The sequence below is a fragment of the Silurus meridionalis genome, chromosome 18 (genome assembly GCF_014805685.1).
Source record: "Silurus meridionalis isolate SWU-2019-XX chromosome 18, ASM1480568v1, whole genome shotgun sequence".
Classification (NCBI taxonomy): Eukaryota; Metazoa; Chordata; class Actinopteri; order Siluriformes; family Siluridae; genus Silurus; species Silurus meridionalis.
In genome coordinates, this window is record NC_060901.1 from 14,705,521 (window position 1) to 14,731,307 (window position 25,787).

General features: G+C 37.0%; 2 protein-coding genes across 2 annotated transcripts in view; one reads left to right on the top strand and one right to left on the bottom strand.

The window, feature by feature from the left end:
- Positions 1-11,472, top strand: kin (Kin17 DNA and RNA binding protein). Its single transcript, XM_046872948.1, has 11 exons — positions 1-260; positions 746-840; positions 2,990-3,033; positions 3,148-3,270; positions 3,363-3,547; positions 3,637-3,737; positions 3,850-3,967; positions 5,915-6,034; positions 6,116-6,215; positions 9,275-9,375; positions 11,017-11,472. The coding sequence occupies exons 1-11, from the start codon at positions 147-149 to the stop codon at positions 11,077-11,079; spliced, it is 1,164 nt and encodes a 387-aa protein (XP_046728904.1). The 5' UTR covers positions 1-146; the 3' UTR covers positions 11,080-11,472.
- The window catches only part of itih2 (inter-alpha-trypsin inhibitor heavy chain 2), a 23,589-nt gene continuing 9,071 nt past the window's right edge, over positions 11,270-25,787 (bottom strand). The window contains exons 14-20 of the mRNA XM_046872945.1: positions 23,043-23,221; positions 18,408-18,527; positions 17,012-17,125; positions 14,971-15,169; positions 14,716-14,888; positions 13,493-13,604; positions 11,270-11,745 (exon numbers count right to left, since the gene is read on the bottom strand). Of these exons, the coding sequence (XP_046728901.1) occupies positions 11,598-11,745; positions 13,493-13,604; positions 14,716-14,888; positions 14,971-15,169; positions 17,012-17,125; positions 18,408-18,527; positions 23,043-23,221 (1,045 nt within the window). The 3' untranslated portion in view covers positions 11,270-11,597. The remainder of the gene's footprint in view (positions 11,746-13,492; positions 13,605-14,715; positions 14,889-14,970; positions 15,170-17,011; positions 17,126-18,407; positions 18,528-23,042; positions 23,222-25,787) is intronic.

Below are 25,787 nucleotides of genomic sequence, written 5' to 3' on the forward strand. Positions count from 1 at the left end.
TACACAATCTTCTATGACGAAACACACATACGCAAGATTTCATACGCGGATAAACAGTAAAGCGTGTGTTTACCGGAACCCAGAGCTGAAATCGCGGGTTAAATCGTGTTGTTTTATCCTTGGTTTGTACTTTTTTTGAATCTACAATGGGGAAAGCGGATTTCCTGAGCCCTAAGGCGATCGGGAACCGGATTAAAGCGAAAGGCCTGCAAAAGTTGCGCTGGTACTGTCAGATGTGTCAGAAACAGTGTCGAGACGAAGTAAGTTTGTTTCCGTTTAGTACGATTTCTTCAATAATATACTTTCATTACGGACATCACAAGAGGCCGTCCTTTATAATGTTTTTCCTTTCTTGTTTTCTCGCGATCTCGACACAACAAGTCGTTTTCTCGTCAGCACGACTCGTGTTTCCCGCCGCTACTAATAGATATGGATATTTATCCATGATACTGCGATGCTGTTGCCTCTAGAACATGATATTATACCGAATAAATTAACAAACAAAAATTAATGATCACGAGCAAACAACGATTATGTCAAGATCACGAGAAAAACAACTTTTGTTAAGTCGAGATCACGAGAAAATTAAGTCGTGTTGACGAGAAAAGGAAAACAAGTGTTATAATACATGGTCTCTTTGGACTTCCGTACTTTCATAAAGTGTTTTTCTTCAAACAATTTAACAAATATCGCGCGCGTGTGTGTGTGTGTGTGTGTGTGTGTGTGATGCCTCTTCTTTTGGTAGAATGGGTTTAAATGCCACTGCCTGTCTGAGTCTCATCAGCGCCAGTTACTTCTGGCCTCTGACAATCCCAACCAGTTCATGGACTACTTTTCAAAGTAAGTCAATGAGAAAACTTGTGCATGTTATTAAAAACGATATTTTCTTTTACATCATGATCATGTTAACCTGTGTAATTGATCTTGTTCTCCTAATCGATGGTTAAAAGCGTACAGTGTTAATTAACTTGAATCTTTAGGCCAATGCTTTATTTTTTACACCCATATTGTGATTAGATTCTGACCACGGATTATTTACAACACAGTTATAACATTAGTAAGGCTTTGCACGCTGTATTGAGGGTTTCAAGAAGTCAGTCAGAAGTCAGTAAAATGCAGCAAAAGGAGTTTTTCATGTATATTTTTAATATTATTTTCCTTATATTTTCATTATTATTTAAAATCGAATGCACACAGTGTCATTTCACATTACGTTTTACAATCAAGTCTCTTCTCGCTGGTTGCCAAAAGCCTTTTTATTATTATTTTACCACCAAAACAAACACTATAAACCTTAAATTTAATTGTAATGTGAAATGCTTTGTAATTGGAGTCTCACGTCTTTCTACCCCCCTCTTACCCCAATCGTTCATACTTCTTTATTCCTATTGCAATTTATTTGTCCAGTCAGCATTCGCTGTCATGTTTTTACATATGTATGTATGTATGTATGTGTATGTACACTTTAGTCAAGTCAAGAAGCTTTTATTGTCATTTCAACCATATATAGCTGATGCAGTACACAGTGAAATAAAACAACGTTCCTCCTAAACCCTGGTGCTGCATACAACAGCAATCACAGAAACAGAAAACAGGGTTAAGGACTAATAAGTGTCCTCAACACATAAAGTGCATGTGTGCAACCTGGTGCAAATAGTGCAAGACAGCACAGGACAGTGCAAGACACAAAATACAAAATAGCTTAAAGAGACATAAAGTGAACAGTAGCAAAAATGTAAACAAAATGTTGTGCAAAAGGGCAATGGCATACTGTATATGATTACTGTATAGGGTTATAATAATTAAGGATTGACCTGAGATGTACAGGAGGCCTGATTGACACGGTACTGCTATTAAGATGGAAATCCAGACTGTTCAATTTATGTTTTTCAAACTTTAGACACAACAATGGTCAAGTCAAAACAGTGACATTTGGGTAACCATCTAACTTTAGTGGTGGTACAGTTAGTTTCTGTGCTTCCTCTTAGTTTTACCTTAATGTTTGTCAGTTTAATGCTCCCAATCACACTAGGTTATGCTGGTAGCACTTTGAGGCAATGAAAAATTGGTTCTTGTAAAAAAAAGCACCATTTTGTTCTATTTTTATTTAAAAAACATTTTTGCTCAGTTGGTGTTAATCAGTCAAGAATACTTTTATTGTCATTTCAACCATGTACAATAGAGTATACAAAGAAATTAAATAAAGTTCCCCTAGGACCAAGGTTCTACATAAAAATCAGAACCAAAATACTTTATTGATCTGATAGGGAATTTGTTTGGTTGCAGTTGCTCACAGTAAAAGATTAACATAAAGACTAAAGAAAATAGGAATTATACATATTAAGTCAAATGAAATGTGTAGCATCAGCGATAAACAGATGACAGAAAAGTCAGACTACTGTAATGGTTCTAAAGGTTATTGCACATGTAACTAATTATTATTGCACTGAGATTATTGCACATAATTGCCTGAAATATTAATAAAATATATTTATGGCATGAAAATTTATAAATATAATTATATAATCTATATTGTATAACATCTATAGCGCGAAGAAGCTGTTTAACCGTTAGAGGGAGGAGTTATGTAGTGGCCACAGGCAGAAATAATCTCCTGTGTGGTGCATCGTTGTTGTATGAGCCTGTCACTGAACTTACTCCTCAGACTGACCAGTGTTTTATGAAGTGGGTGGGACGAGTTGTCTAAGATGGAATGTACTTTGGACACCATCCTCCTTTCAGACACTGTCGTTTGTGAGTTCAGCTCCTCCCCAACTAACATCTTGGTTGAGTCTGTTAAAATATGACAATGTAAATTATCAAAATGTAACACAAAATACCGGACTGCACAATTTTACATGGGACACGATGAACAATAATATATCAACACATTGATAGGTCTAAACTTATGTTGAGATCTCAAAATCCCAGACCGTATATTATATTATATATATTATTAACCGTATTTCTCTGTGTTTCTCCTTCACAGTGAATTCAAGAGTGACTTTTTGGAGCTGCTACGAAGGCGATTTGGTACGATTTCCCCCTTCTTTTTTTTTTCCCCCGAAAAGAAATCTTTATCATATTTACATTTTTACAGCATTCGTTCATTATATAATCCATATGTCTTATATTTTGTTGTCGTAGGAACAAAGCGAGTTCATTCTAATATCATCTACAATGAGTACATCAGCAATCGGGAACACGTTCACATGAACTCCACTCAGTGGGAGACCCTCACAGACTTCACCAAATGGCTGGGAAGGGAAGGTAAACCCTGAACTTGGCTTAAAACCTCCCACATTCTGTGATTATGGTAAGACTAGGTCAGCTTAACAGCGCCTTGTTTCGTCCGTGTGTAGGTTTGTGTAAAGTGGACGAGACACCCAAAGGCTGGTACATTCAGTACATCGATCGCGACCCAGAAACCATCCGCAGGCAAGAAGAGCTGGAGAGGAAGAAGAAGCAGGATCTGGACGACGAAGAGCGAAGCGCCAAGTTTATTGAAGAACAAGTGCGCAGAGGCCGAAAGGGCAAAGAGCCAGAGGTGCGTGTATGAGACGGAGACATGGATGCTATGTTTAGATGTTTTAGATGTTTTTGCTTGTAACTTACACTGTCTTGCCATTCATGCAGGAGGAGCCCGTGTTTACTGAACTGAAGAGGGAAAACGAGGAAGAGAAAGTTGCTTTCAACTTGGCTGCTGGCTCTGTCTCCTCAGGCCCAGCTAAACCAAGGTTTCATTCTTATACATTTCTGCAAAAATTTGGGATAGGTTTTTAGGATATTTCGCTATATATCGTGTTTGTCCACGCCTTAGTGTTTTAACACTTTCTTCCTGTTCCACAGCACATCTGTGGGTGCAAATGCCCTTAAAACAGCAGCGTCTGTGAAAAGAAAAGACACGTCTCTCGGTGCTGAATCCAAGGAGAAGAGAAAGAAATCAGCACTCGATGAGATCATGGAGGTATCTGTTCCATTCCCAGTCCATACTTTTTGCATTATTTTATTCCCTGATGGTATAAGGCAAATCAGATTTAGGATTTTTATTTTCAATACTATGCACAACATGATATAATACATTATACAACGTGTTGCATGTTCACTCTGGGCCTGTCGGTCCTCTTTTTTTAACTCACTCACTCACTCACTCATTTCATTTTTTCTTAATGTTTTGTATTAACATGATCGCCGTTTCAAATGCGCTTTATGATATTTGTTTTTGATGTACATTGGAGGTGACCCAGAATAGTCAAAGATTTGATTCAACTATCAATCTTACAGTAGAATCTTCTCGAAGGTGTTATAAGAATTTTAGTTATATGGAGTGCTCAATGTCTGATTTCACATAGAACTACTGGTTTTCTCCTAATAGGTTAATATACAGCCTATTACGATAACTTTACAAATATATGTGTGTATATATATATATATATATATATATATATATATATATATATATATATATATATATATACAGTACAGACCAAAAGTTTGGACACACCTTCTCATTCAAAGAGTTTTCTTTAATTTCATGACTATGAAACTTGTAGATTCACACTGAACGCATCAAAACTATGAATTAACACGTGGAATTATATATGGAATTATATACATAACAAAAAGTGTGAAACAACTGAAAATGTCATATTCTAGGTTCTTCAAAGTAGCCACCTTTTGCTTTGATTACTGCTTTGCACACTCTTGGCATTCTCTTGATGAGCTTCAAGAGGTAGTCACCTGAAATGGTCTTCCAACAGTCTTGAAGGAGTTCCCCGAGAGATGTTTGGCACTTGTTGGCCCTTTTGCCTTCACTCTGCGGTCCAGCTCACCCCTAAACCATCTTGATTGGGTTCAGGTCCGGTGACTGTGGAGGCCAGGTCATCTGGCGCAGCACCCCATCACTCTCCTTCTTGGTCAAATAGCCCTTGATGCCTTCAGTGTGACTACAATTTTCATAGTCATGAACTCTTTGAATGAGAAGGTGTGTCCAAACTTTTGGTCTGTACTGTATATATATATATATGTTTGTTTTTCTGTATTAAATGCTCACTCGCACAGGCAGTTTAGCCGATTTATTTTAGTTTTAGTTTTATTTGATTCCGGTTTATTGTTTGTATATTACATTTTCTTTTATATTTGTGTGTGATGTTCTGTACTAAAATGTTATGAAGAATTGTTTTACGAATGTTTATCCACATTGCCTTTTATTTAACACACACACACGCACGCACGCACGCACAAACATATAATTCGATATGTGACTGTTGGCACGACTGGACTATTTTGATTCAATGATTTAAATCCTTAGTCATGGAACACCCCTAATACATATTATATACCCATTTAGGAATTATTTTATTATAACATTATGACCAGTGACATAAATAACACCAATTATCTCCATCATGGCACCTGTTAGTTAGTGGCAACAAGTGAACATTTTGTCCTCAAAGTCGATGTGTTAGAAACAGGAAAAATGGGCGAGTGTAGGATTTTGAGCGAGTTTGAAATAACCTAAATTGTGATGTCTAGACGACTGGGTCAGAGCATCTTCAAAACTGCAGCTCTTGTGGGATGTTCCTGTTCTGTAGTGGTCAGTATCTATCAAAAGTGGTCCAAGAAAGGAACAGTGGTGAACCGGTGACAAAATCATGAGCGGCCGAGGCACATTGATGCACGCAGGGAGTGAAGGCTGCACCATATGGTCCGATCCAATAGACAAGCTCCTGTAGCTCAAATTGCTGAAGTAGTTAATGCTGGTAATGCTCGATGGGTCAAAACTGTTTTGAAAACAAATCAACAACACAATAATAAGCAGGTGGTCATAATGTTATGGCTTGTCAGTGTATGGCCTCAAAACCGAGATCCACATACCCCTGATCTAGAATTTATGTTATTTTGATTATTATAGATGGAAGAGAAGAAGAAAAAAACGGTGAGGCCTGACAATTGGATTCGACCCAACATAGTAGTTAAGGTCATCACCAAGAGGCTGGGAGACAAGTATTACAAGAAGAAAGCGGTCATTCGGGTCAGTCAGCGCTGTGAGCTTTCCACTTCTAAGTGATTTTCTACACTCTTTGTGTTTTTGATAATTGTGTGTGTTTTACAGGAGGTACAGGACAAATACACGGCTTTTGTAAAGCTGATCGATTCAGGGGACAAACTCAAACTGGACCAAAGCCACCTGGAGACAGTGATTCCAGCACCGGGTAAGACAGCACTAGGTCCAGATAGCAAGGTCCAAAAGCCTGAGGATGCTTTTGACGAAATTCCAACAATTCAGAAAAAAAGAAGAACAAAAGAAGAACATGTTACTTAGTTAAAATATTCTGCATTTGCCAATTGACAGTTAGAACTTTATTTTGCCTATCTGCTAGCAACAACAATGCCGATTCTCAATTATGAGAGAATAAGAATTTGAAAACAAGTTTAAACTGATTTAACTTGCAGTTCACACTTGTACGGTACATATCTATTCATGGAGCATGTTCATAAGTTTATAATATATTCTGAAGAGTCACTGCTGAAAAGTCCATTTTGTAGATACATGATGATTGTAAATATTTTTTTTGCATCAGTGAATTTATTTTAAGAGTAGTGTTAAGTCAGTAATCCAGGCTTTTAACTTCACGTACACAAAATGGCCAATTGCCAAGTGAATGTCTAAGAATATTAAATATGACTCATGTAAGGTTCAGTGCAGTGATAGTAAATAATTGGGGCATTTTAGGCTGATGTCAATGGGGATGTCTCAAATCACATACATAATCAAAACTTATTGAGTATCATGATGGTCTAAGTTCCCCTTTTATAGTAGTAGTTTTAATTAAATGTCCATTAACCTTCAGTAATATTAATAACATGGGTTTTTCCATGTAATAACATGGGTTTTTCCAAGCAGTGTTCTGGATTAATAAACACTATGGGTGTAACTGTCCACGTATTCGAAACAGGTTTTGGTTTGGTGCATGTGTACCGAATGCAATACCTTTTATGTGCGTAAGATAGTAAATCTGAGTGCCCTCAGAAACTTATTAAATAAGTAGAACAATTAAATAGAACAACTTCTTCTTCGTCTTTCAGCGTCTCCCATTAGAGGTCGCCACAGCGGATCATCCGTCTCCATACCCCCCGTCCTCTACATCGGCCTCTTTCACACCAACTACCTGCATGTCTTCCCTCACCACATCCATAAACCTCCTCTTTGGTCTTCCTCTTTTCCTTCTTCCTGGTGGCTCCATCCTCAGCATTCTCCTACCAATATAACTCATGTCCCTCCTCTGCACATGTCCAAATTATTTTAATCATCTCTGTCACTTTTTCTCCAAAATGTCCTATATGCGCTGTTCCTCTAATAAACTTGTTCATAATCCTGTCCATCGTCGTCACTCCCAATGAAAATCTCAACATCTTCAGTTCTGCTACCTCCAGCTCCACCTTCTTTTACTCAATGCCACTGTCTCTAAACCATACAAACGCAGGTCTCACCACAGTCTCATAAACTTTCCCTATTACTCTTACAGATACTCTTCTATCACAAATCACTCCTGCTATCACTCTTCTCCACCCACTTCACCCTGCCTGCACTCTTCTCTTCGCTTCTTTAACACACTCTTCATTACTTTGCACTGTTGACCACAGGTACCTGAACTCCTCCACCTTCTCCACCTCTTTTCCCTGCAACCGCACCACTCCACTGTCCTCCCTCTCATTCACACACATGTACTCTGTCTTACTCCTACTGACTTTCATTCCCCTTCTCTCCAGCACATACCTCCACCTCTCCAGGCTCTTCTCAACCTGCTCCCTACTCTCACTACAACAGTTAAGAAGAACATATCATTCTATGACAACCCTAGCCTTAACCAGTTCCTCTTTAATCACTGAGTTAATACAAAAATCTAACTCCTCATCATGCACTCTTGATCCTGCACCTACTTTCCTGCTAAAAGACTGTACATCGGCGATTTCTGCCCCCATTTCCCACCTTATTAATATGTCATTTATCTCCTCTACTGTACCTGTGTCACTTAAGATTGCTGCTGTTACTCCCATACTCAAAAAGACTAATCTGGCCCCGGCAGACTTATCCAACTACCGCCCTATTTCCAACCTGCCATTTGTATCGAAGATCATGGAAAAGCCTGTGGCCTCTCAGCTGCAGTAATTCCTAGCTGGTAACAACCTCTTCGATATTTTTCAATCTGGCTTCCGCCAACAGCATAGCACGGAGACTGCGCTAGTAAAGGTTGTTAATGAACTTTTACTCATTGGAGACTCAGGTAGTCTCTCTATACTTCTGTTATTAGACCTCAGCTCTGCCTTTGATACTGTCTGTCATAAGATCTTACTTTCCTGCTTACCGGAATTTGGCATATCAGGCTCTGCACTATCCTGTTTTTCCTCTTATCTCTCGGGCAGGCAATATCACATCCCCATACACAATTCCAAATCTCCTACTGTCTTACTTAAACAGGGTGTCCCACAGGGCTCTGTTCTTGGTCCACTACTATTCATTCTGTACATTCAGCTGCTTGGCAACATCATTCGTAGACATGGTTTTAGTTAGCATTGTTATGGTGATGATATTCAATAATACACTGCTTGTCAACCAGATTCTCCTAATGTAAAATCCTCACTCTCCTCTTGTGTTAGCAAGTTAAAACAATGGCTACACTCAAATTTTCTTAGCCTGGATCTGGGTAAAACCGACATTCTGATATCTCGTCCCCCATCTCTAATAAAAAACAACTCTGTGGACTTTAGTCTTGATCTGGATGCTATTACAATTTTACCCTCAGCAACTGTTAGAAATTTAGGTATCATACTCGACCCCTCACTATCCTTTGATGCCCATATTCGCAGCCTCTCTAAAACATCTTTTTGAAATTGAAATTGAACCAAACCGGGACTTAAAAACCGAGGTACGAACTGAACCGTGAATTTTGTGTGCCGTTACACCCCTAGTAAATACCTGACTGAAAAGTCAACAAATGTTGTATAAATTGTGGGGGTGTGTTAGTTCTGTCGTAGTGTCCTATTATTAGTGCCCTAATGTTCAAAATGTATATAAGGTACATATGGGAATTTCACTACTTGTGTTGCTGCTGCGTATAACTGACATGTATTGACATACAGTTGATAATTATCAGGAATTCATTTTCTGAATTACAGTCTAAAAAAAATTGGAAAACCGAACATTTCCCCTTGACACTTTTTGCACATACTGATTATTACTGCATGATTAATTATCCGTTCTTTCTTTCAGGTAAGCGAGTCGTGATAGTGAATGGACCGTACCGGGACGTGGAAGCCATCTTAGAATGCATAGATGAAAAGAAGTTCTCCGCTCAACTCATTATAGACTCGGTAATGTATAAGTTTCCTTGGTGTGTTAACACACCAGTAGAGAAGTTCACACATATTTAATCAAGAAGTTAATCAGCCAGGATATTTGTACACATTTGAAATTTTGAAATGTAGCTATGAGGTCATTGAGCTCACTGCACACCTTAACAGTGATGGAACTGTAATTAATAGTCATTCGGTGCTACCCAGATGAGAATGGGTTCCCTTTTGAGTCAGGTTCCTCTCAAGGTTTCTTCCTCTTTCCATCTATGGGAGTTTTTCCTTGCCAGTCACCACTGGTCCGCTCATTATTGATGAACTTACAAGTATAAGGATCAAACTTATACATTCCTTTATAACATCTCTATCTCTGGAAATTGAATTGATTTATTGTAGCTAAATGGGGGGGTGGGGGATTACTGAGTTTTGCAATAATCAAGATTATGGTAACAAAAGAATATGATTATGCTATGAACAGGGTAAATAAACTGATTTACCTGATGTCATGTTAATTATAAATAATTTAGTAATGTTTTATAGTTGGTGTATATTTATTAATATTGCTACAATGATCTGAGTTCATATCGTTCATATAATCAGCACTTAAATCATTCCGCGATTAAAAAACTTTTATTGTTTTTGAGACACATGCTTTTTTCTTTTGTTTCTATGCAACAAACTAAGTAAAGGGCAAAAACACACAAGAAGTGGACAGTGAATGAGTGAAAGAATGTCCTGTGGATAGATGAGTTCATGTTGGACACAACCTTTGTAAAATGGAGAACAGGAGAGATGATGTTAGCAGACTGCCTCATCTCCACAGTTAAACATTGAGGTGGAAGCGTAATGGTTTGAGGTTGTTTTGGAGGAGGGAAGGTCGAAGATTATTCCTGGTAATATGTTGGTACATGGCTACTATTCCATGCTTCTCAATGCACCATACAATTCCATCTGTGGTTCATTGGAAACAAATTCCCCATTTAACAAGAACAAGACAATGACCCGATGCATACATCTAAGTTCTGTAAATGTTATTCAGAGAGCAGTCAGCTGAAGTGTTATCTCTCATGGAATTGCCTTCCCAGTCACTGCACCTAAATCCTACTGAAATGTTCTGGGATGAACTGGAACACAAGGTCAGAAAAAAAATCTCCAACTAGTGAAGAAGACCTTTTACAAGTTTTACAAGAGGCACTGCAAATTATTTCAGCTAAATGAAAATAATTGTAAAATAAAAATTGTAATAAAAAATTTGTAAATAAAGTGTACCAAGAGTGTGTGTAAAGAGTGTGTTATTCATGCTTAGAGTGGAAGTGGAATCTAATGGACTAATAAAGTTAAATTACCTAATCTGTTACATATAAACAAAAGAAACATACCTGTGTCTCTCAAAAACCATAAAAGACTTTTTGTTTCATCCTTTTGCCCAGATTTCTATAAGTCATTTTGAGATTTGAGGCATTTAGTCTTGTTCAGGTCGAACCCTGTACCCTACAATAAACCTTATGGCTTTTGTGTAACACATTTTACACCCCACACTTCTTGACTGATTGACTTCATCAGAGTCAAATGGAACAAAATGTGGTAGATTTGGGAAAATTTTGCTCTATTTTGCAAACTTTCTCGTCAATTGTAAGCTAAACACTTTGTCATGTGTCACAGGGCACTTTGAAGGGAAAGCGAGTCCACGGGATTCCATATGAAGACTTCTCCAAGCAGGCATGATGGGCTTTTCTAAAATGTAATTTCCCCTCCCAAATCTTCATCATCATCATCGTCGTTTTCCCTGCATCCTCTACTGTGTCAGAGCGTTTATCAGGGACATACACACATTCCAGCAGCTCTGTACTAAACACATGAGTCAAGCCATGTTTGGAATCCAGTTAAAAGGAAGAACAGCCTTAAACAGCAAGGGTAAATTTTCTTCAATTTTAATAGATATCAGGATTGACTATAATTAAAGTTAACATGATTGTAAGGACAGTATAAAATCTAAATGGATTCACATTGTGATTTAAATTCTAGGAGGAAGCATTGGATTGTATGAACAGTGTACACTGGACAATGTGAAATTTTTGTTTCTTAATGGATTAAATGTATGTAAAGCACCACCTGTAACTGCTTCGAATGTTTCTTCCTTACAGTTCTGTTGTATGAGTCAGTTTGAAGATACACTTTCTTATACAACTTTTCCTTCTCTGTATATCTGACCGACCCTATTCATTATTTTTGTGCTAATATGCTCAGACAGTGGGGAGGAAGCTGTCCAGGTTGGGGACAATATAGCTGGTGTAATGGCCATCGATGAAGCCTTTCCCGCTGTTATGGACAAACCAGCAATTCACATCCGAACCTTGCTTCTTATCCAATCGATAGTCCTTCTGCTTGCCCCTGTTTAACACAGACGTCCATAGCATCAATGGTTTAATACTGCATATTCATTTAGAATCAAAGATCAGAATTGTAAAATTTGTGTAAAATGTATATACAGTGGTCCCCCTGAAAACTCAGGGGTTACTTTCTAAGACTCCCACAAGTTTCGAAAATACGCAAATTTTGGACGCACCCCCGCAGCCCCTATGGTACTTTAGTGAATTCATCTAGACATTATGTCACTTTAATACAATAATGTGTTACAATTTTTTTTTTACTAAAAACAGCTTACAATGTTATTCCTAACATTCCTGTACATTCGGTCCCACTGTGGATTCCCGCAAATTTGAAGAGAATCCGCAACTTGCTGTTAGTTAGGTTCCAAATGAGAACCCGCAAATTTTCCGACCTGTGAGTTCCGAAACGCTAATTATCTAGGATTGACCGTACACCTAAAAGGTTCCTTTACATCAGGGGTGTCTAATCTTTTCCACGATGGGCCGATGTGGATGCAGGTTTTCATTCCATACGATCAACAGCCACATCCATTGAAAATGAAAATCATTATACTTTAACAGGTAGCATTTGTTGTGAAATTGCTTCGTTAGAATGAAAACCTGCATGAAAACCTGCACTTCCCCTTTGTGGAAAAGATTGGACACCTCTGCCTTACGTTCTCCAACATTGTTTTAAACCATTAGACTACAGGAACTAACAATTATATGAACAGTTATTCAAAAACAGCAAGTTTCAGAACATGCTATTATGTAAAAAAATATATTTTTGTTGTTCATTTCTGTAACCATTTATCAGCTGAATAAATGTAGTGCAGTTTAAATGACTTGTTAACTTACTTAACTTGCTTATTTATTAATGTCAAAATATTTGCTAAATATACAAGAAATATCATTTAATTCTCCAGATGTTTTCGACTTTCTAGATCCAAGAATTTTGTAAAAGAAATACTTATTGCTAAGGGAATTTGTTTAAAGAAAAAAAAAAATGAGAAAGCTGGTCAAAGTCATGGTAGTTTTTTGTTTTTGTTTTGTATTTTGGAGAACAGAACCAAACAAATAAATTACAAAATAAATAGTAAAGAGAGTTTTTAATCAAATATAATGACTCTGTGAAGAGAATTAAAGAAAAAGAACAGTCCAAGTTAAAGAAAAGGCAGATATCCAGTTGAGACTAGTTAAGAACTAGTTATATGAGTGTAGTGGTTTTACTAAGTAAATATATTTTTGTATAGAGAATGAAGACAAAATTGATATTGCTTATGCTTGAAGATGGGAATCACTCCAATGCTGACACTTATCTATTTGAAAAATAACGACTATTATTTGAGAGTCAATCAAGTATTGAAGGAACATTGGACCCTGATGGAAATCGCTCAGTTTATCAGTACAGGACTCGACTGAGGATGAGAATTACCCAAAGGTGCTGCTGATGCTTTCTACTGAAAGTGAGAAAAACTAATACATAATTAAATCAGATTTTAGAGATTCTCTCAAACACACAGCCTTCAACGTACACTTTCAGCATTGCAATTTAATTATGCTGCAGTTTGGTAGTGTTTTTTGGAAATACTCATGCCCTTAGCTGTTAGAACCAGTATTCATGCTTACTTCAAATGTAATGATGTAAACGTATATATTTGGAATATTGAACAGAGACAGATTGTGCTATTGCATTAATTGCAAAAGTGCTGTGGGGTGTGTGTGTGTGTGTGTGTGTGTGTGTGTGTGTGTGTGTTGGGGTGTACTACCTGGTGACCATAAGCTTGTTGCCCTTCACTTCCATGGTGGCCTGTTTCTTGTCTGGCTCCGTTCCTTCATGCACATCATATACCTTAACACTGGGCTCATTTGAAAACTGCCCTGTTTTAACATAAAAGTTAAAGGTTGGCTGATTAAAATATGAATTACCATGACAAGGGTACTTTCCTAACATTGGGGTCATTTGTATTTGACCTGTTTATATTGTAGTAAAATAGATTCCATACTTTTTATTTATTGGCTAAAACGCTGAGTTTTTTTGTTGTTGCATAGAAAAGATATTGTCCGTTTTTTCCAAATATTTATAATGATCTGCATAATAATAATAATATTAAGAATCATATTTTAAAGTATGTAACTTGCTTATTATTTATAAACATGGAATATACATACATACATACATTCATTCATCAATTCATTCATTCATTCACAGCATCATTCAAAGCAATAAATAATATTATACCATGGACTTAAACGATACACAGTAACTGGAACTTGTGTGCTACTAAAAAAATTTGTTTTTTTCATTATGGTTATATAAATGATACAAAGACTGACTAGCAAAACTAGTAGAGTTTTTTCTGTGTACTTGTTTTCAAGCAAAGTACAAATACCAAAGGCTACCTTGTTGTCTGGCTATTCTCTGGAGGTCCTTCAATAGATATAATAAAAGCTCAGATATAATATAGATAACCTGCTTTTTTACTACTTCCTTATCCAGACCACCAGAGTGCTTTCCTTCTAAACTAGTGATCATATACCCAAGATGGTACAAGGGCTGGTACGCTTTCTCAAAACAATGCATTTCTTAGAAGGTGCTTACAATAAGGGATGACTAGTCTAAAGTGTTGATGCTGATCTATTTAAAAAATAACTAGACTATTAATACAGTAACTAGATTATTAATATTCTACTGAAACTGAGAAATACTAATACAAAGTTGAGTCAGAGACTTTCTAAAAGTCCTTTACAGCCTTTGAGTTGCACTTCCAGCATTGGAACCATGCTGTGTTTGTCAAAGATGCTCTAATCTCAGTATCCTAAGGACCCTCATTATGCCCGTCACCCAACTCCATCAGGGTTTGGCAGAACAAGCAACTCACCACCACTGTGTCTTAAAATACAGGAGCTAATGAAGTTGGAAATTGCTAACAAATTTACAGTTAAACTTTCCTACCAATGACTCTTCAAAAACGTTCACACTTATACACACCGATTAGACCATGGACCTGCGGTGAGTACAGGTTAGTGCTGGGCATGTAGATTCCCAGGAAGTCCACGTTAATTAGATGCTTCTTCCATACACGATGCAGCAGCACCATCACTGAGATCTTACCATCCAGTGTCACAGTCATCTTGCTCTCCTTCTCGATGGAAACCATGGCCCTGGTGAACAAACAGAATAATACTTGCAATTTAATGCATGGGAGAAAACATTAGAGTTTTTTTAAAAAGAAACTTCTGGTACCTTGTAAGGGTTATTTTAGCTGTGGCTCCCCAGGAAAAAGAGTGGTTGTTTTTGCCTTCCATCAAGTCGATCTTCTTGGTGCTCACCACAACATTCAACCCAATCTCCTTGGCGGAAATGGAGATGGTGCCAAAGTATGTGTTCAATTTGTTGTTTTTCATTTTCTTGCCACTCACCAACTGGCCATTGATTGCAATTCCTGCAGGAAGGGAAAAATAACCATTTTAGCAGAAATATGTTTTGGTGAATGGCATTTGCTTGTCTAGTTTTGCACTGGGAATACAAGGTTAAGATTACAGTAATGTTATAAAATGTATATCTCAATATAAACTAATATATACATGCTATATACTTAAAACATATATGAACACTAAGGTCACAATCTGATACTGCTAAAATAGTTTTCATATAATTAAAGTATAATAAAAATATTGTATTGTACACCTGAAGGTAAAGAAAACATTGCTGTAGTTTAACCTTGAGGTAAAGCACTACAGGTAGAAACAACAGGTTTTATGGTTTTCTGACATATCCCTGAACATGTCTTTCCATACAATACAATCTACAAATAAAAAGCTTGTTTCCAGATGTATGTCAAGCTACATCACTTTAACAAAATGTTATTTGTATAGTGCTTTTGTAGCAATGCACAGCTCAAACCACATTGTCAAGTTTGCCGATGACACGACTCAAATGTGTGTTACAGAACTGCACAAACTGAACTTAACACACACTCATTACTCATTACTCATCTCAATTTCAATCCATTCCACCATCATCTTTTTATTATTATTTATACTTGACCGCATTATACTGTTTACCTGCTGTTTTTGCACCTCTTGACTGCTGCTGTTTTTTGCACTGCATTGTGTCTGTTTATATTTACTCCCAGTTATAGTTTTTACAGTTCTCCTCGCACAGAACTGTATAATCAAGTATACAGTAGGTTTACTGGTCGGCGCTATCTCGGGTTTTGTGTCTTGTCTTGTGTTGTCTGTCTGTTGTCTGTCTGTACAGTTTTTGTCTGCACTGTTTGCACTAGGTTGCACTTTATGTAGCTTGTTTTGTGTTGTAGCTCTATGTTGTTGTTTAGTGTAGCACCAGGGTTCCAGAGGAACGTTGTCTTGTTTTTTTAACTGTGTACTGTGTACCACTGTGTATAGTAGAAATGACAATAAAAGCCTCTTGACTTGACTTTTAACAGTCGACATTGTCCCAAAGCAGCTTTTTTTTTTCTCAAAGTAAAGGTGACATGCTTTTCATAATTTATTTTCTGTTAAATATTGAATCCACGCTACAGTAAAAAAAAAACAACAAAAAAAAAACATTTTTACACAGTTATTTAAACACCACTTTAGTTTTTCAGTATCCAGAAGTAAAATTTCTTTAAATGTAGTTGCATAAATTGCAGTTTCTGAATAAAATGTTTCATATTCATTTTCTATTCTAATTATAAAATAGAGAAATTCTGATTTAGATTTTATAATAATAATAATAATAATAATAATAATAATAATATTAATAATAAAACAATAAAAGCCTACTGTATTTTTCCAATTCTAGAAAAGAATTAGAACAAAAATCTTTCTGTTGAGAGCCTCCAAATTTTAATTAAAGACAAACCTCATTTTCTTAAATAAACAAATTCCTTAGAAAAAAAGTGTAAAAAAAATATAATTGTCAGATTATTTGGTCACTTATTATACCTTGTACTCTTTATTTGAATATTAATTTATAAGAATATATTATTATATTGTTGGCCTATCAATATTATATGTTACACATAATATTGGATTAATAAGAAAAATTAATTTAATTCTACTTTCATTTGAATATATTATACTGTATAGTATGTCTAAACAATATCTTGTTTAGAAGCAAGTATGTGAACAGCTGTGAATGAATTTAACATTAAATTTTGTGGTTCTTACTCTGATCACTGTACAAATGAAACTTTTTCTTAGTTCTGAAAAACTATTCTAGTAAGTCCAGGAGAGACCTGATGAATATTAATCTGACTAAAATTGTTGGAGAGTGGTACCTGTTCCAGGGTCAGACACTAGGTTGAGAATGTGTCCTGGTTTGGAGTCAATGTTGAAACAGATGTCCATGTTGCTCTTGGGCAGGTGGACAATGAAATGAGGGTCGTTTTCCACTGCAAAAGGTAAACATCAACATGTCTTAAAACTTTGTGTTGCTATTGATCAGTATATTTGTAGACACATTGCCAGGAAAAAGCTTGCAGTTTCTTGTGTTTTGTTAAAGGAGGACCACTTTTAGTCTAAAAGACAAAACAGATATACAGTAGAAAGACAAGGCAAACAAATCAGCAGCATTTAAATATCATCCTTTATATTTAACTGGCAGCTCTCAACATTCTAAAAGGACTGTAGTGAATGCTGTATTAAAGGCTAGTACATTTTTACACTAGATTGTACCTAGATATAAAAGCCCACATATACTGTATGTGTAGTTCTACAAACAACCTAATTAGAGTAAAATATCTATTTTATTTTAAACAAATAAAAATACATTTGTCAGTTCGGTTATAATTTTGATAACTATTATAACTTTAAATAAATTTTTCATATATTTGGGTCTAATAAGACTCACTAATGTGAATTTATTAGATTTAGATTGTATAATTATCCTGAGTCATTCCCATTGTTAGGACTGATTGTGCTGCACATTTACATAATATAGCTGTTTTATTGAAAAATTGCATTAAAATTGTTTTTAGCTTTCTGTAAGCTTTGCCTTTCCATGGGTTTTACAGCGTTTTGTGGACATTCCTAAATGAAAACCATCCATGCATATAAGCATACAGGCGTAGAAAAGGTTTAACCTTTTTGTCAACATGTATGCTAATGCATTGAAATTGGCCACTACTGAAACATCTGTTAACTTTTTAATTTGGTTTAGGCTTCGTAAACATTTACACACAAGAACACAAGTTTAAAAATGAGCTTAATTTACAACATAAGAAAACGGTAAATTACAGACTCAAATAATATTATATTTAACTATGTGCATATAAAGCTTGAAAATTCGCAGGTGATGTTGCGAATAACAGTCATTTTACTTTTCTTATCCACAACACGCTCGACAAAGATTCTCAATTTTTCCATTCTTAAATAATACTATAATATAGCTTTTTCTAGCCATTTGTGTACCCTTCATACTGTGTTTGCATTCGAATCAACTTACCATTAATTATCAAATTGAGTCGGATGACCTGGAACTGGGAAAACCTGGAACTGTGTTCATATTTTGACTCAAGGATCTGTGCTAAACATGTCTGCTAAGTTCAGCTTGACTTGATCGCAATTAAGATTGTATCAAAGTTCAGGGTAAATATTGCATTGTTCTAATCACTGTCCTTATTACACGGAACCCCTTTACATGTTTTCCAAGTATCTTTCATGAAGTAAACATACCAAGTGTAATAGGAGACACTCCTTTTACTGGGCTTGGGGTTGGTGATAAAAACTCTACCCATGGAGGCCGGGATGGAGGAATACTTTCTACCAGGGTCACTTTCTGAGGAGTAATGACACCTAGGACGAAAAAGAGGATGAGAGCAACTGAAAAAAAAAAAAACTTAAATATCACTGCTCATACAACCCATGAAAAATAAACCTACAAATTATTCTAGAAAACTAACATCTGTTTGTGTACAGAAATACATAGGTCATATTTATAATGCTGTTAATACACTATTTCTTTTTATTAATTCTTATCTCTTTTTTTCTTTCTGCTTCTGTTTTTTTTTATATCAAACCATGTAACTCCACAACAACAAGCTATATAGGTAAAATAGAAACACAGATAAAACTTTACAATGTAAAAGCTCTGGCAGTTGGGAACTTCAGCTCCCAGCAATCTTAATGACCTTCAATGATGCTCACTACAAACTCCAACTCCCAGACTATGCACATTTACCTGCGTAGAGTCTCAAGGTTTACCCACTCCCACACACACTTGAACAGTAAACTCCATTAAATTGTAAAATGTTTTATAGGATTGTGGTGAGACCTGCGATGTTGTATGGTTTAGAGAGTAAAAGACAGGAGGTGGAGCTGGAGGTAGCAGAGCTGAAGATGTTGAGGTTTTCGTTGGGAGTGACGAGGATGGACAGGATTAGAAATGGGTTTATTAGTGAAACAGCTCATGTAGGATGTTTTGGAGACAAGGTGAGGAAGGAGAGATTGAGATGGTTTGGACATGTGCAGAGGAAGGACATGGGGTATATTCACATCACCCCTGTTTTAGTTAGTCTACACTGGCTCCCAATCAAATCTCGCATTGATTATAAAATATTACTACTGACGTATAAAGCACTTAACGGTCTCGCACCGCAGTATCTGAGTGAACTTCTGTACCAGTATGATCCTCCACGCCTACTTAGATCAAAAGGTGCTGGCTATCTGTTGGTTCCTCAAATAATGAAGACTACAGCAGGGGGCAGATCTTTCTCTTATAAAGCCCCACAGTTATGGAACAGCCTTCCAATCAGTGTTTGGGACTCGGACACAGTCTCAGTGTTCAAGTCGAGGTTGAAAACTTATTTATTTAGTCAAGCCTTTTATCAGTAGATTTTTCTTAGGTAAAGGCACAGATCTGGAGGAGCATGGATATAGAGTGTTTGGTGAACTGGTATATTTGTATGCTGTCGTCCCTCACATTCACGTTCACTCAGGTTTGTTGATGGTGGTGTGGTGGGTCGTCTCTTATCCCAGAGATCCCTCGTGTCTGTGTTACCTTCTGGTTCTCCCTTTTAGTTATGCTGCCATAGCGAGTCTTGCGGAGTCCAAACTGCACAGTGACATTAACTTTCATACACCAATAGTTACACTTAATAATCCATATCCTTCTCTTCCGTCACCCTCTCTCTCTCTCTCTCTCTCTCTCTCTCTCTCTCTCTCTCTCTCTCAGTCGAGTTAAACATGCTCCTGAGGCTCCAGTGACCACTGTTCCTGCCCCTCTCCTCCGTGGATCTTCACACTTCTGTGCAGCTTGGGACGGTATCTCATCAACACCTTGGGTGGTTCCATATAATTCCGGAGTAGAACGGGTGCTTTTGAGGACGGATTGGATTGTAGTTGGTTTTGGCGGTCTGCTGCACTGACTCGGGAGTGCAGTTTGCTTCTGATCGTCATCACTGTACCCCGCAACTTTGTATATATGCTTCAAATGGACATTTGGTGCGACCCAGATGAGGATGGGTTCCCTCTTGAGTCTGGTTCCTCTCAAGGTTTCTTCCTTATGCCATCTCGGGGAGTTTTTCCTTGCCACAGTTGCTCATCAGGGACAAACATACTTACAAAGAACATATTTACATTTAATCACCACATTATCTGTGTAAAGCTGCTTTGAGACAATGTTCATTGTTAAAAGCGCTATACAAATAAAAATGAATTGAATTGAATTGAATATATTGGTGGGAGAATACTGAGAATGGAGCCACCAGGAAGCAGAAAAGGAGGAAGACCGAGGAGGAGTTTTATGAATGTGGTGAGGGAAGACATGCAGGTCGTTGGTTTGAAAGAGGCAGAAACCAAAAGGAGAAGAAGAAGAAGAAGGAGTGTTAGTCTTGACTAAGACCCTTAACCCTTCCCTGTCTAATTGTGTAAATTATATAATTATTAGTTGCTTTGGCCAAACGATTGAAATCCTGTTACTGAGTTGCTTTTTGCCACTGTTTTTGTGTCTGTGCTTGCACACTGCATTTTGACTTCTGCCAGGTTTTCACTACATTTTTGCTTATAGGTCCATAAATATATATAACTACTAGTATTAACATATAAATGATTTCTTGAAAAAGATCAGCTGATCAACTTGCACCTGCCCAAGTATTTCATGACATACAATACTCCTTAATAACTAATAGGTAACTATAGAGAACTAAGCAGAAATTAATGAGTAGATATTTATTAAACTTACTAGATAATTCCTGTGTGTATCTTTTCTTTCCTTCCTTTGCAACTACCAGATATACCTCAACTTATACAAATACCTCAGTATTTAAAATATATAAAATGCAAATATTTATATAAGTATAGTACAAACCCGATTCCAAAAAAGTTGGGACACTGAACAAATTGTGAATAAAAACAGAATGCAATGATGTGGAAGTTTCACATTTAAATATTTTATTCAGAATACAACATAGATGACATATCAAATGTTTAAACTGAGAAAATGTATCATTTTAAGGGAAAAATAAGTTGATTTTTATAACAGTCTTAAAACGTCTGGGGACTGAGGAGACAGATGTTTGCAGACTGTTATAAAAAGAAGAGGGGATGCCACACAGTGGTAAACATGGCCTTGTCCCAACTTTTTTGAGATGTGTTGATGCCATGAAATTAAAAATCAACTTATTTTTCCCCCTAAATTGATACATTTTCTCAGTTTAAACATTTGATATGTCATCTATGTTGTATTCTGAATAAAATATTTAAATGTGAAACTTCCACATCATTGCATTCTGTTTTTATTCACAATTTGTACAGTGTCCCAACTTTTTTGGAATCGGGTTTGTACTATACTTCTATAAATATTTGCATTTTATATATTTTAAATACTGAGGTATTTGTATAAGTTGAGATATATCTGGTAGTTGCAAAGGGAGGAAAGAAAAGATCTTAGGTCTTTTTTGTCGCATCTTCCTCTTTATGATGCGCCAAATGTTTTCTAAGGGTGAAAGATCTGGACTGCAGGCTGGCCATTTCAGTACCCGGATCCTTCTTCTACGCAGCCATGATGTTGTAATTAATGCAGTATGTGGTCTGGTATTGTCATGTTGAAAAATGCAAGGTCTTTCCTAAAGGGACGACGTCTGGATGGGAGCATATGGGGCATATGTTGTTCTAGAACTTGAATATACCTTTCAGCATTGATGGTGCCTTTCCAGATGTTTAAGCTGCCCATGCCACATGCACTCATGCAACCCCATACCATCAGAGATGCAAGCTTCAACTTGGGTTGTCCTTATTCTACAAATTTTCCAAAATAATAGTTTAATAGTTTTCCAAAATAAACTTAAATTTTTGTTTCGTCTGACCACAGAACAGTTTTCCACTTTGCCACAATCCATTTTAAATGAGCCTTGGCCCAGAGAAAATGCCAGCGCTTCTGGATCATGTTTAGTTATGGCTTCTTTTTTGACCTATAGAGTTTTAGCCGGAAACGGCGAATGGCACAGTGGATTGTGTTCACCGACAATGTTTTCTGGAAGTATTCCTGAGCCCATGTTGTGATTTCCATCACAGTAGCATTCATGTATGTGATGCAGTGCCGTCTAAGGGCCTGAAGATCACGGGCATCCAGTATGGTTTTCCGGCCTTGACCCTTACGCACAGAGATTGTATTTGATATTATGCACTGTAGATGATGATAACTCCAAACATTTGTAAATTCTTCTCTGTGAAACTCCTTTCTGATATTGCTCCACTATTTTTTGCAGCAGCACTGGGGGAATTGGTGATCCTCTGCCCATCTTGACTTCTGAGAGACACTGCCACTCTGAGAGGTTCTTTTTATACCCAATCATGTTTCCAATTGACCTAATAAGTTGCAAATTGGTCCTCCAGCTGTTTCTTATATGCACATTTAACTTTTCTGGCCTCTTATTGCTACCTGTCCCAACTTTTTTGGAATGTGTAGCTCTCATGAAATCCAAAATGAGCCAATATTTGGCATGACATTGCAAAATGTCTCACTAACATTTGATATGTTATCCATATTCTATTGTGAATAAAATATAAGTTTATGAGATTTGTAAATTATTGCATTCCTTTTTTATTCACAATTTGTACAGTGTCCCAACTTTTTTGGAATCGGGTTTGTATTTATTATATAAAATGTAGATATTTTTACAAGTTAAACTAAACTAATTTCAAAATACTTTTGTGTATAGGGAATGTTAAATAGAGTTCAAAAGCAGAGTGCAAATGTTCACAAGGTGAAATATGTACATGTAAAATTAGTATATGTGTAAAACTAATCGTTATATTTAAAAAGATGATGATGGCGATGACAACACTGATAATAACGATCATGAATGTTACCTGCGGCAGGACAGCAGCCATGTCTGGGGTCCCTGGGTGAGTCAGCCAGCAGTCTTTCAGGTCCATCCTCACTTTCCACCAGTAATGCAGTGACAGGAGTGACAAACTGATGCTCCACGGACAGGGTGAGAAGCCGATGTGTGATCTTTCGCTTCTTGGCTGCTGTGGGTGCCACAGAGCTACAAACAGAAACACTCCAATTATGCATAAATAAGCAAACTAAAATAGTGAATCAAAACAGCCATTGCACATCATGCTTAGAAGAAATTGCACAGGTTGCAAATGGCTTTATGGATGTCATTTTGCTGAAGTTTTATTTTTAATACATAAAAATAAAACTCTTTTTATTTTTATTTTATCTTGTTTAAACAAATCTACTTGTAGTAATGCATCTAATTTTGTTAATTTGTCCAAGATATTTAGAACAGGTAAAATATAATAGCTTTACCTTTTGTTATCATTAAGTTCCAGCTCTCCCATTAATTTATGCTGCAATAGCTAGTCTTACTGGAGTCCCTACTTACATCCTAATAACACTGTACCATGCCTTTAACATTCATGTAACAATAAGCAGTTGTGGAGGAAGTACACAAAGCATGTAGTTGAGTAAAAGAAGAGATACAGTAGGTAATATATTACTCTAGTAAAAGCTAAAGTGCTTCCTATAAACTTTCACTTGAGTAAAAGTACAAAAGTATTTGCCTTCAAATGTAATTAAGTATCCAAGTACTATGGTTTATTATGGCTGTAATGATCCTATTATCCTTTTTGTCAAAACACTTTTGCTTAATCAACTCAGTTTATGTAAAAAGACTCTTAGCGCACCGATCAATCAGTGTTTAACTCATTAATATAATTCTATTAATAGATATCAAATAAATGTTCATGAGCAAAAACCTCCTTTTCAACTCCCCTTAAAACAACCAAGTAAATAAGGCCACGGGTGCAGTGGCAAGTTAAAGTCAGGAGATTCTGCCATGATTTATTCCTCTCAAAATGTCCTGCTTGATGTTGAACTGACAGTGATCTGTATGTTCATGCTAAGTAGATACCACCAAGTGGCAATGGTGCTTCTATCTTGAATGACGCCTGGGTGACCCACGCTATGACCCAACGTCTCCCCTATTGATTAGTTTCATCTTGGAAAAGCTGCTCTCAGCCACCATTACTGGATGAGTAAGACATGTTCTCAGAGCAGTCCGCATATTTGGATGCATTTCTCATTGGCTAATTGTAACCATAAGAGACATACATATCTTAACATTTATATCCTTATAATATATAATTTATATATTATATAGCCTTTTATGCTGCACTTGAGATTCACCTTCAGGAACCTTCAGTTCAGGACCTATTCAGTACAATCACAGAAAACCTTTATGACATCACCTCAATTAAAGGTTACCAAATCAATAAGTGCCAGTTTAACTACAATCCAACTGGTCATGTTAAGCTGAAAAAAAAAACTTTTCTTTGTTGCAACACACATTATAATAAACTACATACTACTACTACAAACTAAAATAAATCTATCTATGCATAAAAGCATATTAAGCAACACAGCATAACCTGTGATAGTTGAATGTTGAGTTGAGTATAGATAAGTGACCGCCACAGGTATCGTTAGCCAACAGTATACAGGTGGAAATTGGGCTACTGTTGGCCAAAGGAGGAGAAGGAGAGGAGGAAGATGTCTACAGAGACAGCAAGAAAAGGAGAAGTGTAGGAGAGTGGAGGTTTGGGTGGTACCTTTAAATGTTGGTACTATGACTGGTAAAGGGAGAGAGGTAGCTGATATGATGGAGAGGAGAAAGGTAGATATGTTGTGTGTTCAGGAGACCAGGTGGAAAGGGAGTAAGGCCAGGAGCATTAGAGGGGGGTTTAAACTGTTCTATCATTGTGTGTTTGGAAAGAAAAATGGTGTAGGGGTGATTCTAAAGGAAGAGTACAGAAAAGTGTGTAGTGGAGGTGAAGAGAGTTTCTGATTTCATGTTCATGTGCATGTGGTGAAGGGAACAGAGGCGATGGGTAGATATTGCCTTAAGGAGAGGAATGTGGAAGGGTAGATGGTGGTAGATTTTGCTAAAAGGATGGAAATGGCAGTGGTGAACACTTATTTTAAGAAGAAGGAGGAGCATAGGGTGACATATAAGAGTGGAGGAAGGTGCACACAGGTGGACTATGTTCTATACAGGAGATGCATCCTGAAAGAGATAAGAGACTGTAAGGTGTTGGCAGGAGACTGTGTAGCTAGACAGCATTGGATGGTGGTCTGTAGGATGGCTTTGGAGGTGAAGAAGAAGAGGAGGAGAGTGAGAACTGAAAAAAGAACAAGATGGTGGAAACTGAAGGAGGAAGACTGTAGTGTAAGGTTCAGGGAAAAGGTCAGACAGGTGAAGTGGTGCTGGATGATTGGGCAACTACTAGTGATAAGGGAGACAGCTAGAAAGGTACTTAGTGTGACATCTGGAAAGAGAAATTAAGACAAAGAGATATAATGCAATGTAAAGCATTAGGAGAAAGAGGTTGGTGAAACAGGATTGGGATCAACAGAGTGATGAGAAAAGTAGGCAGGAGGACAAGGAGATGTGGCAGCAGGTGAAGAGGGACGTGGCAAAAGCCAAGGAAAAGGCATATGAGGAGCTGTATGAGAAGTTGGACACTAAAGAAGGAGAAAAGGATTTATACCGATTGGCCAGGCAGAGGGACCGAGCTGGGAAGGATGTGCTGCAAGTTAGAGCAAAG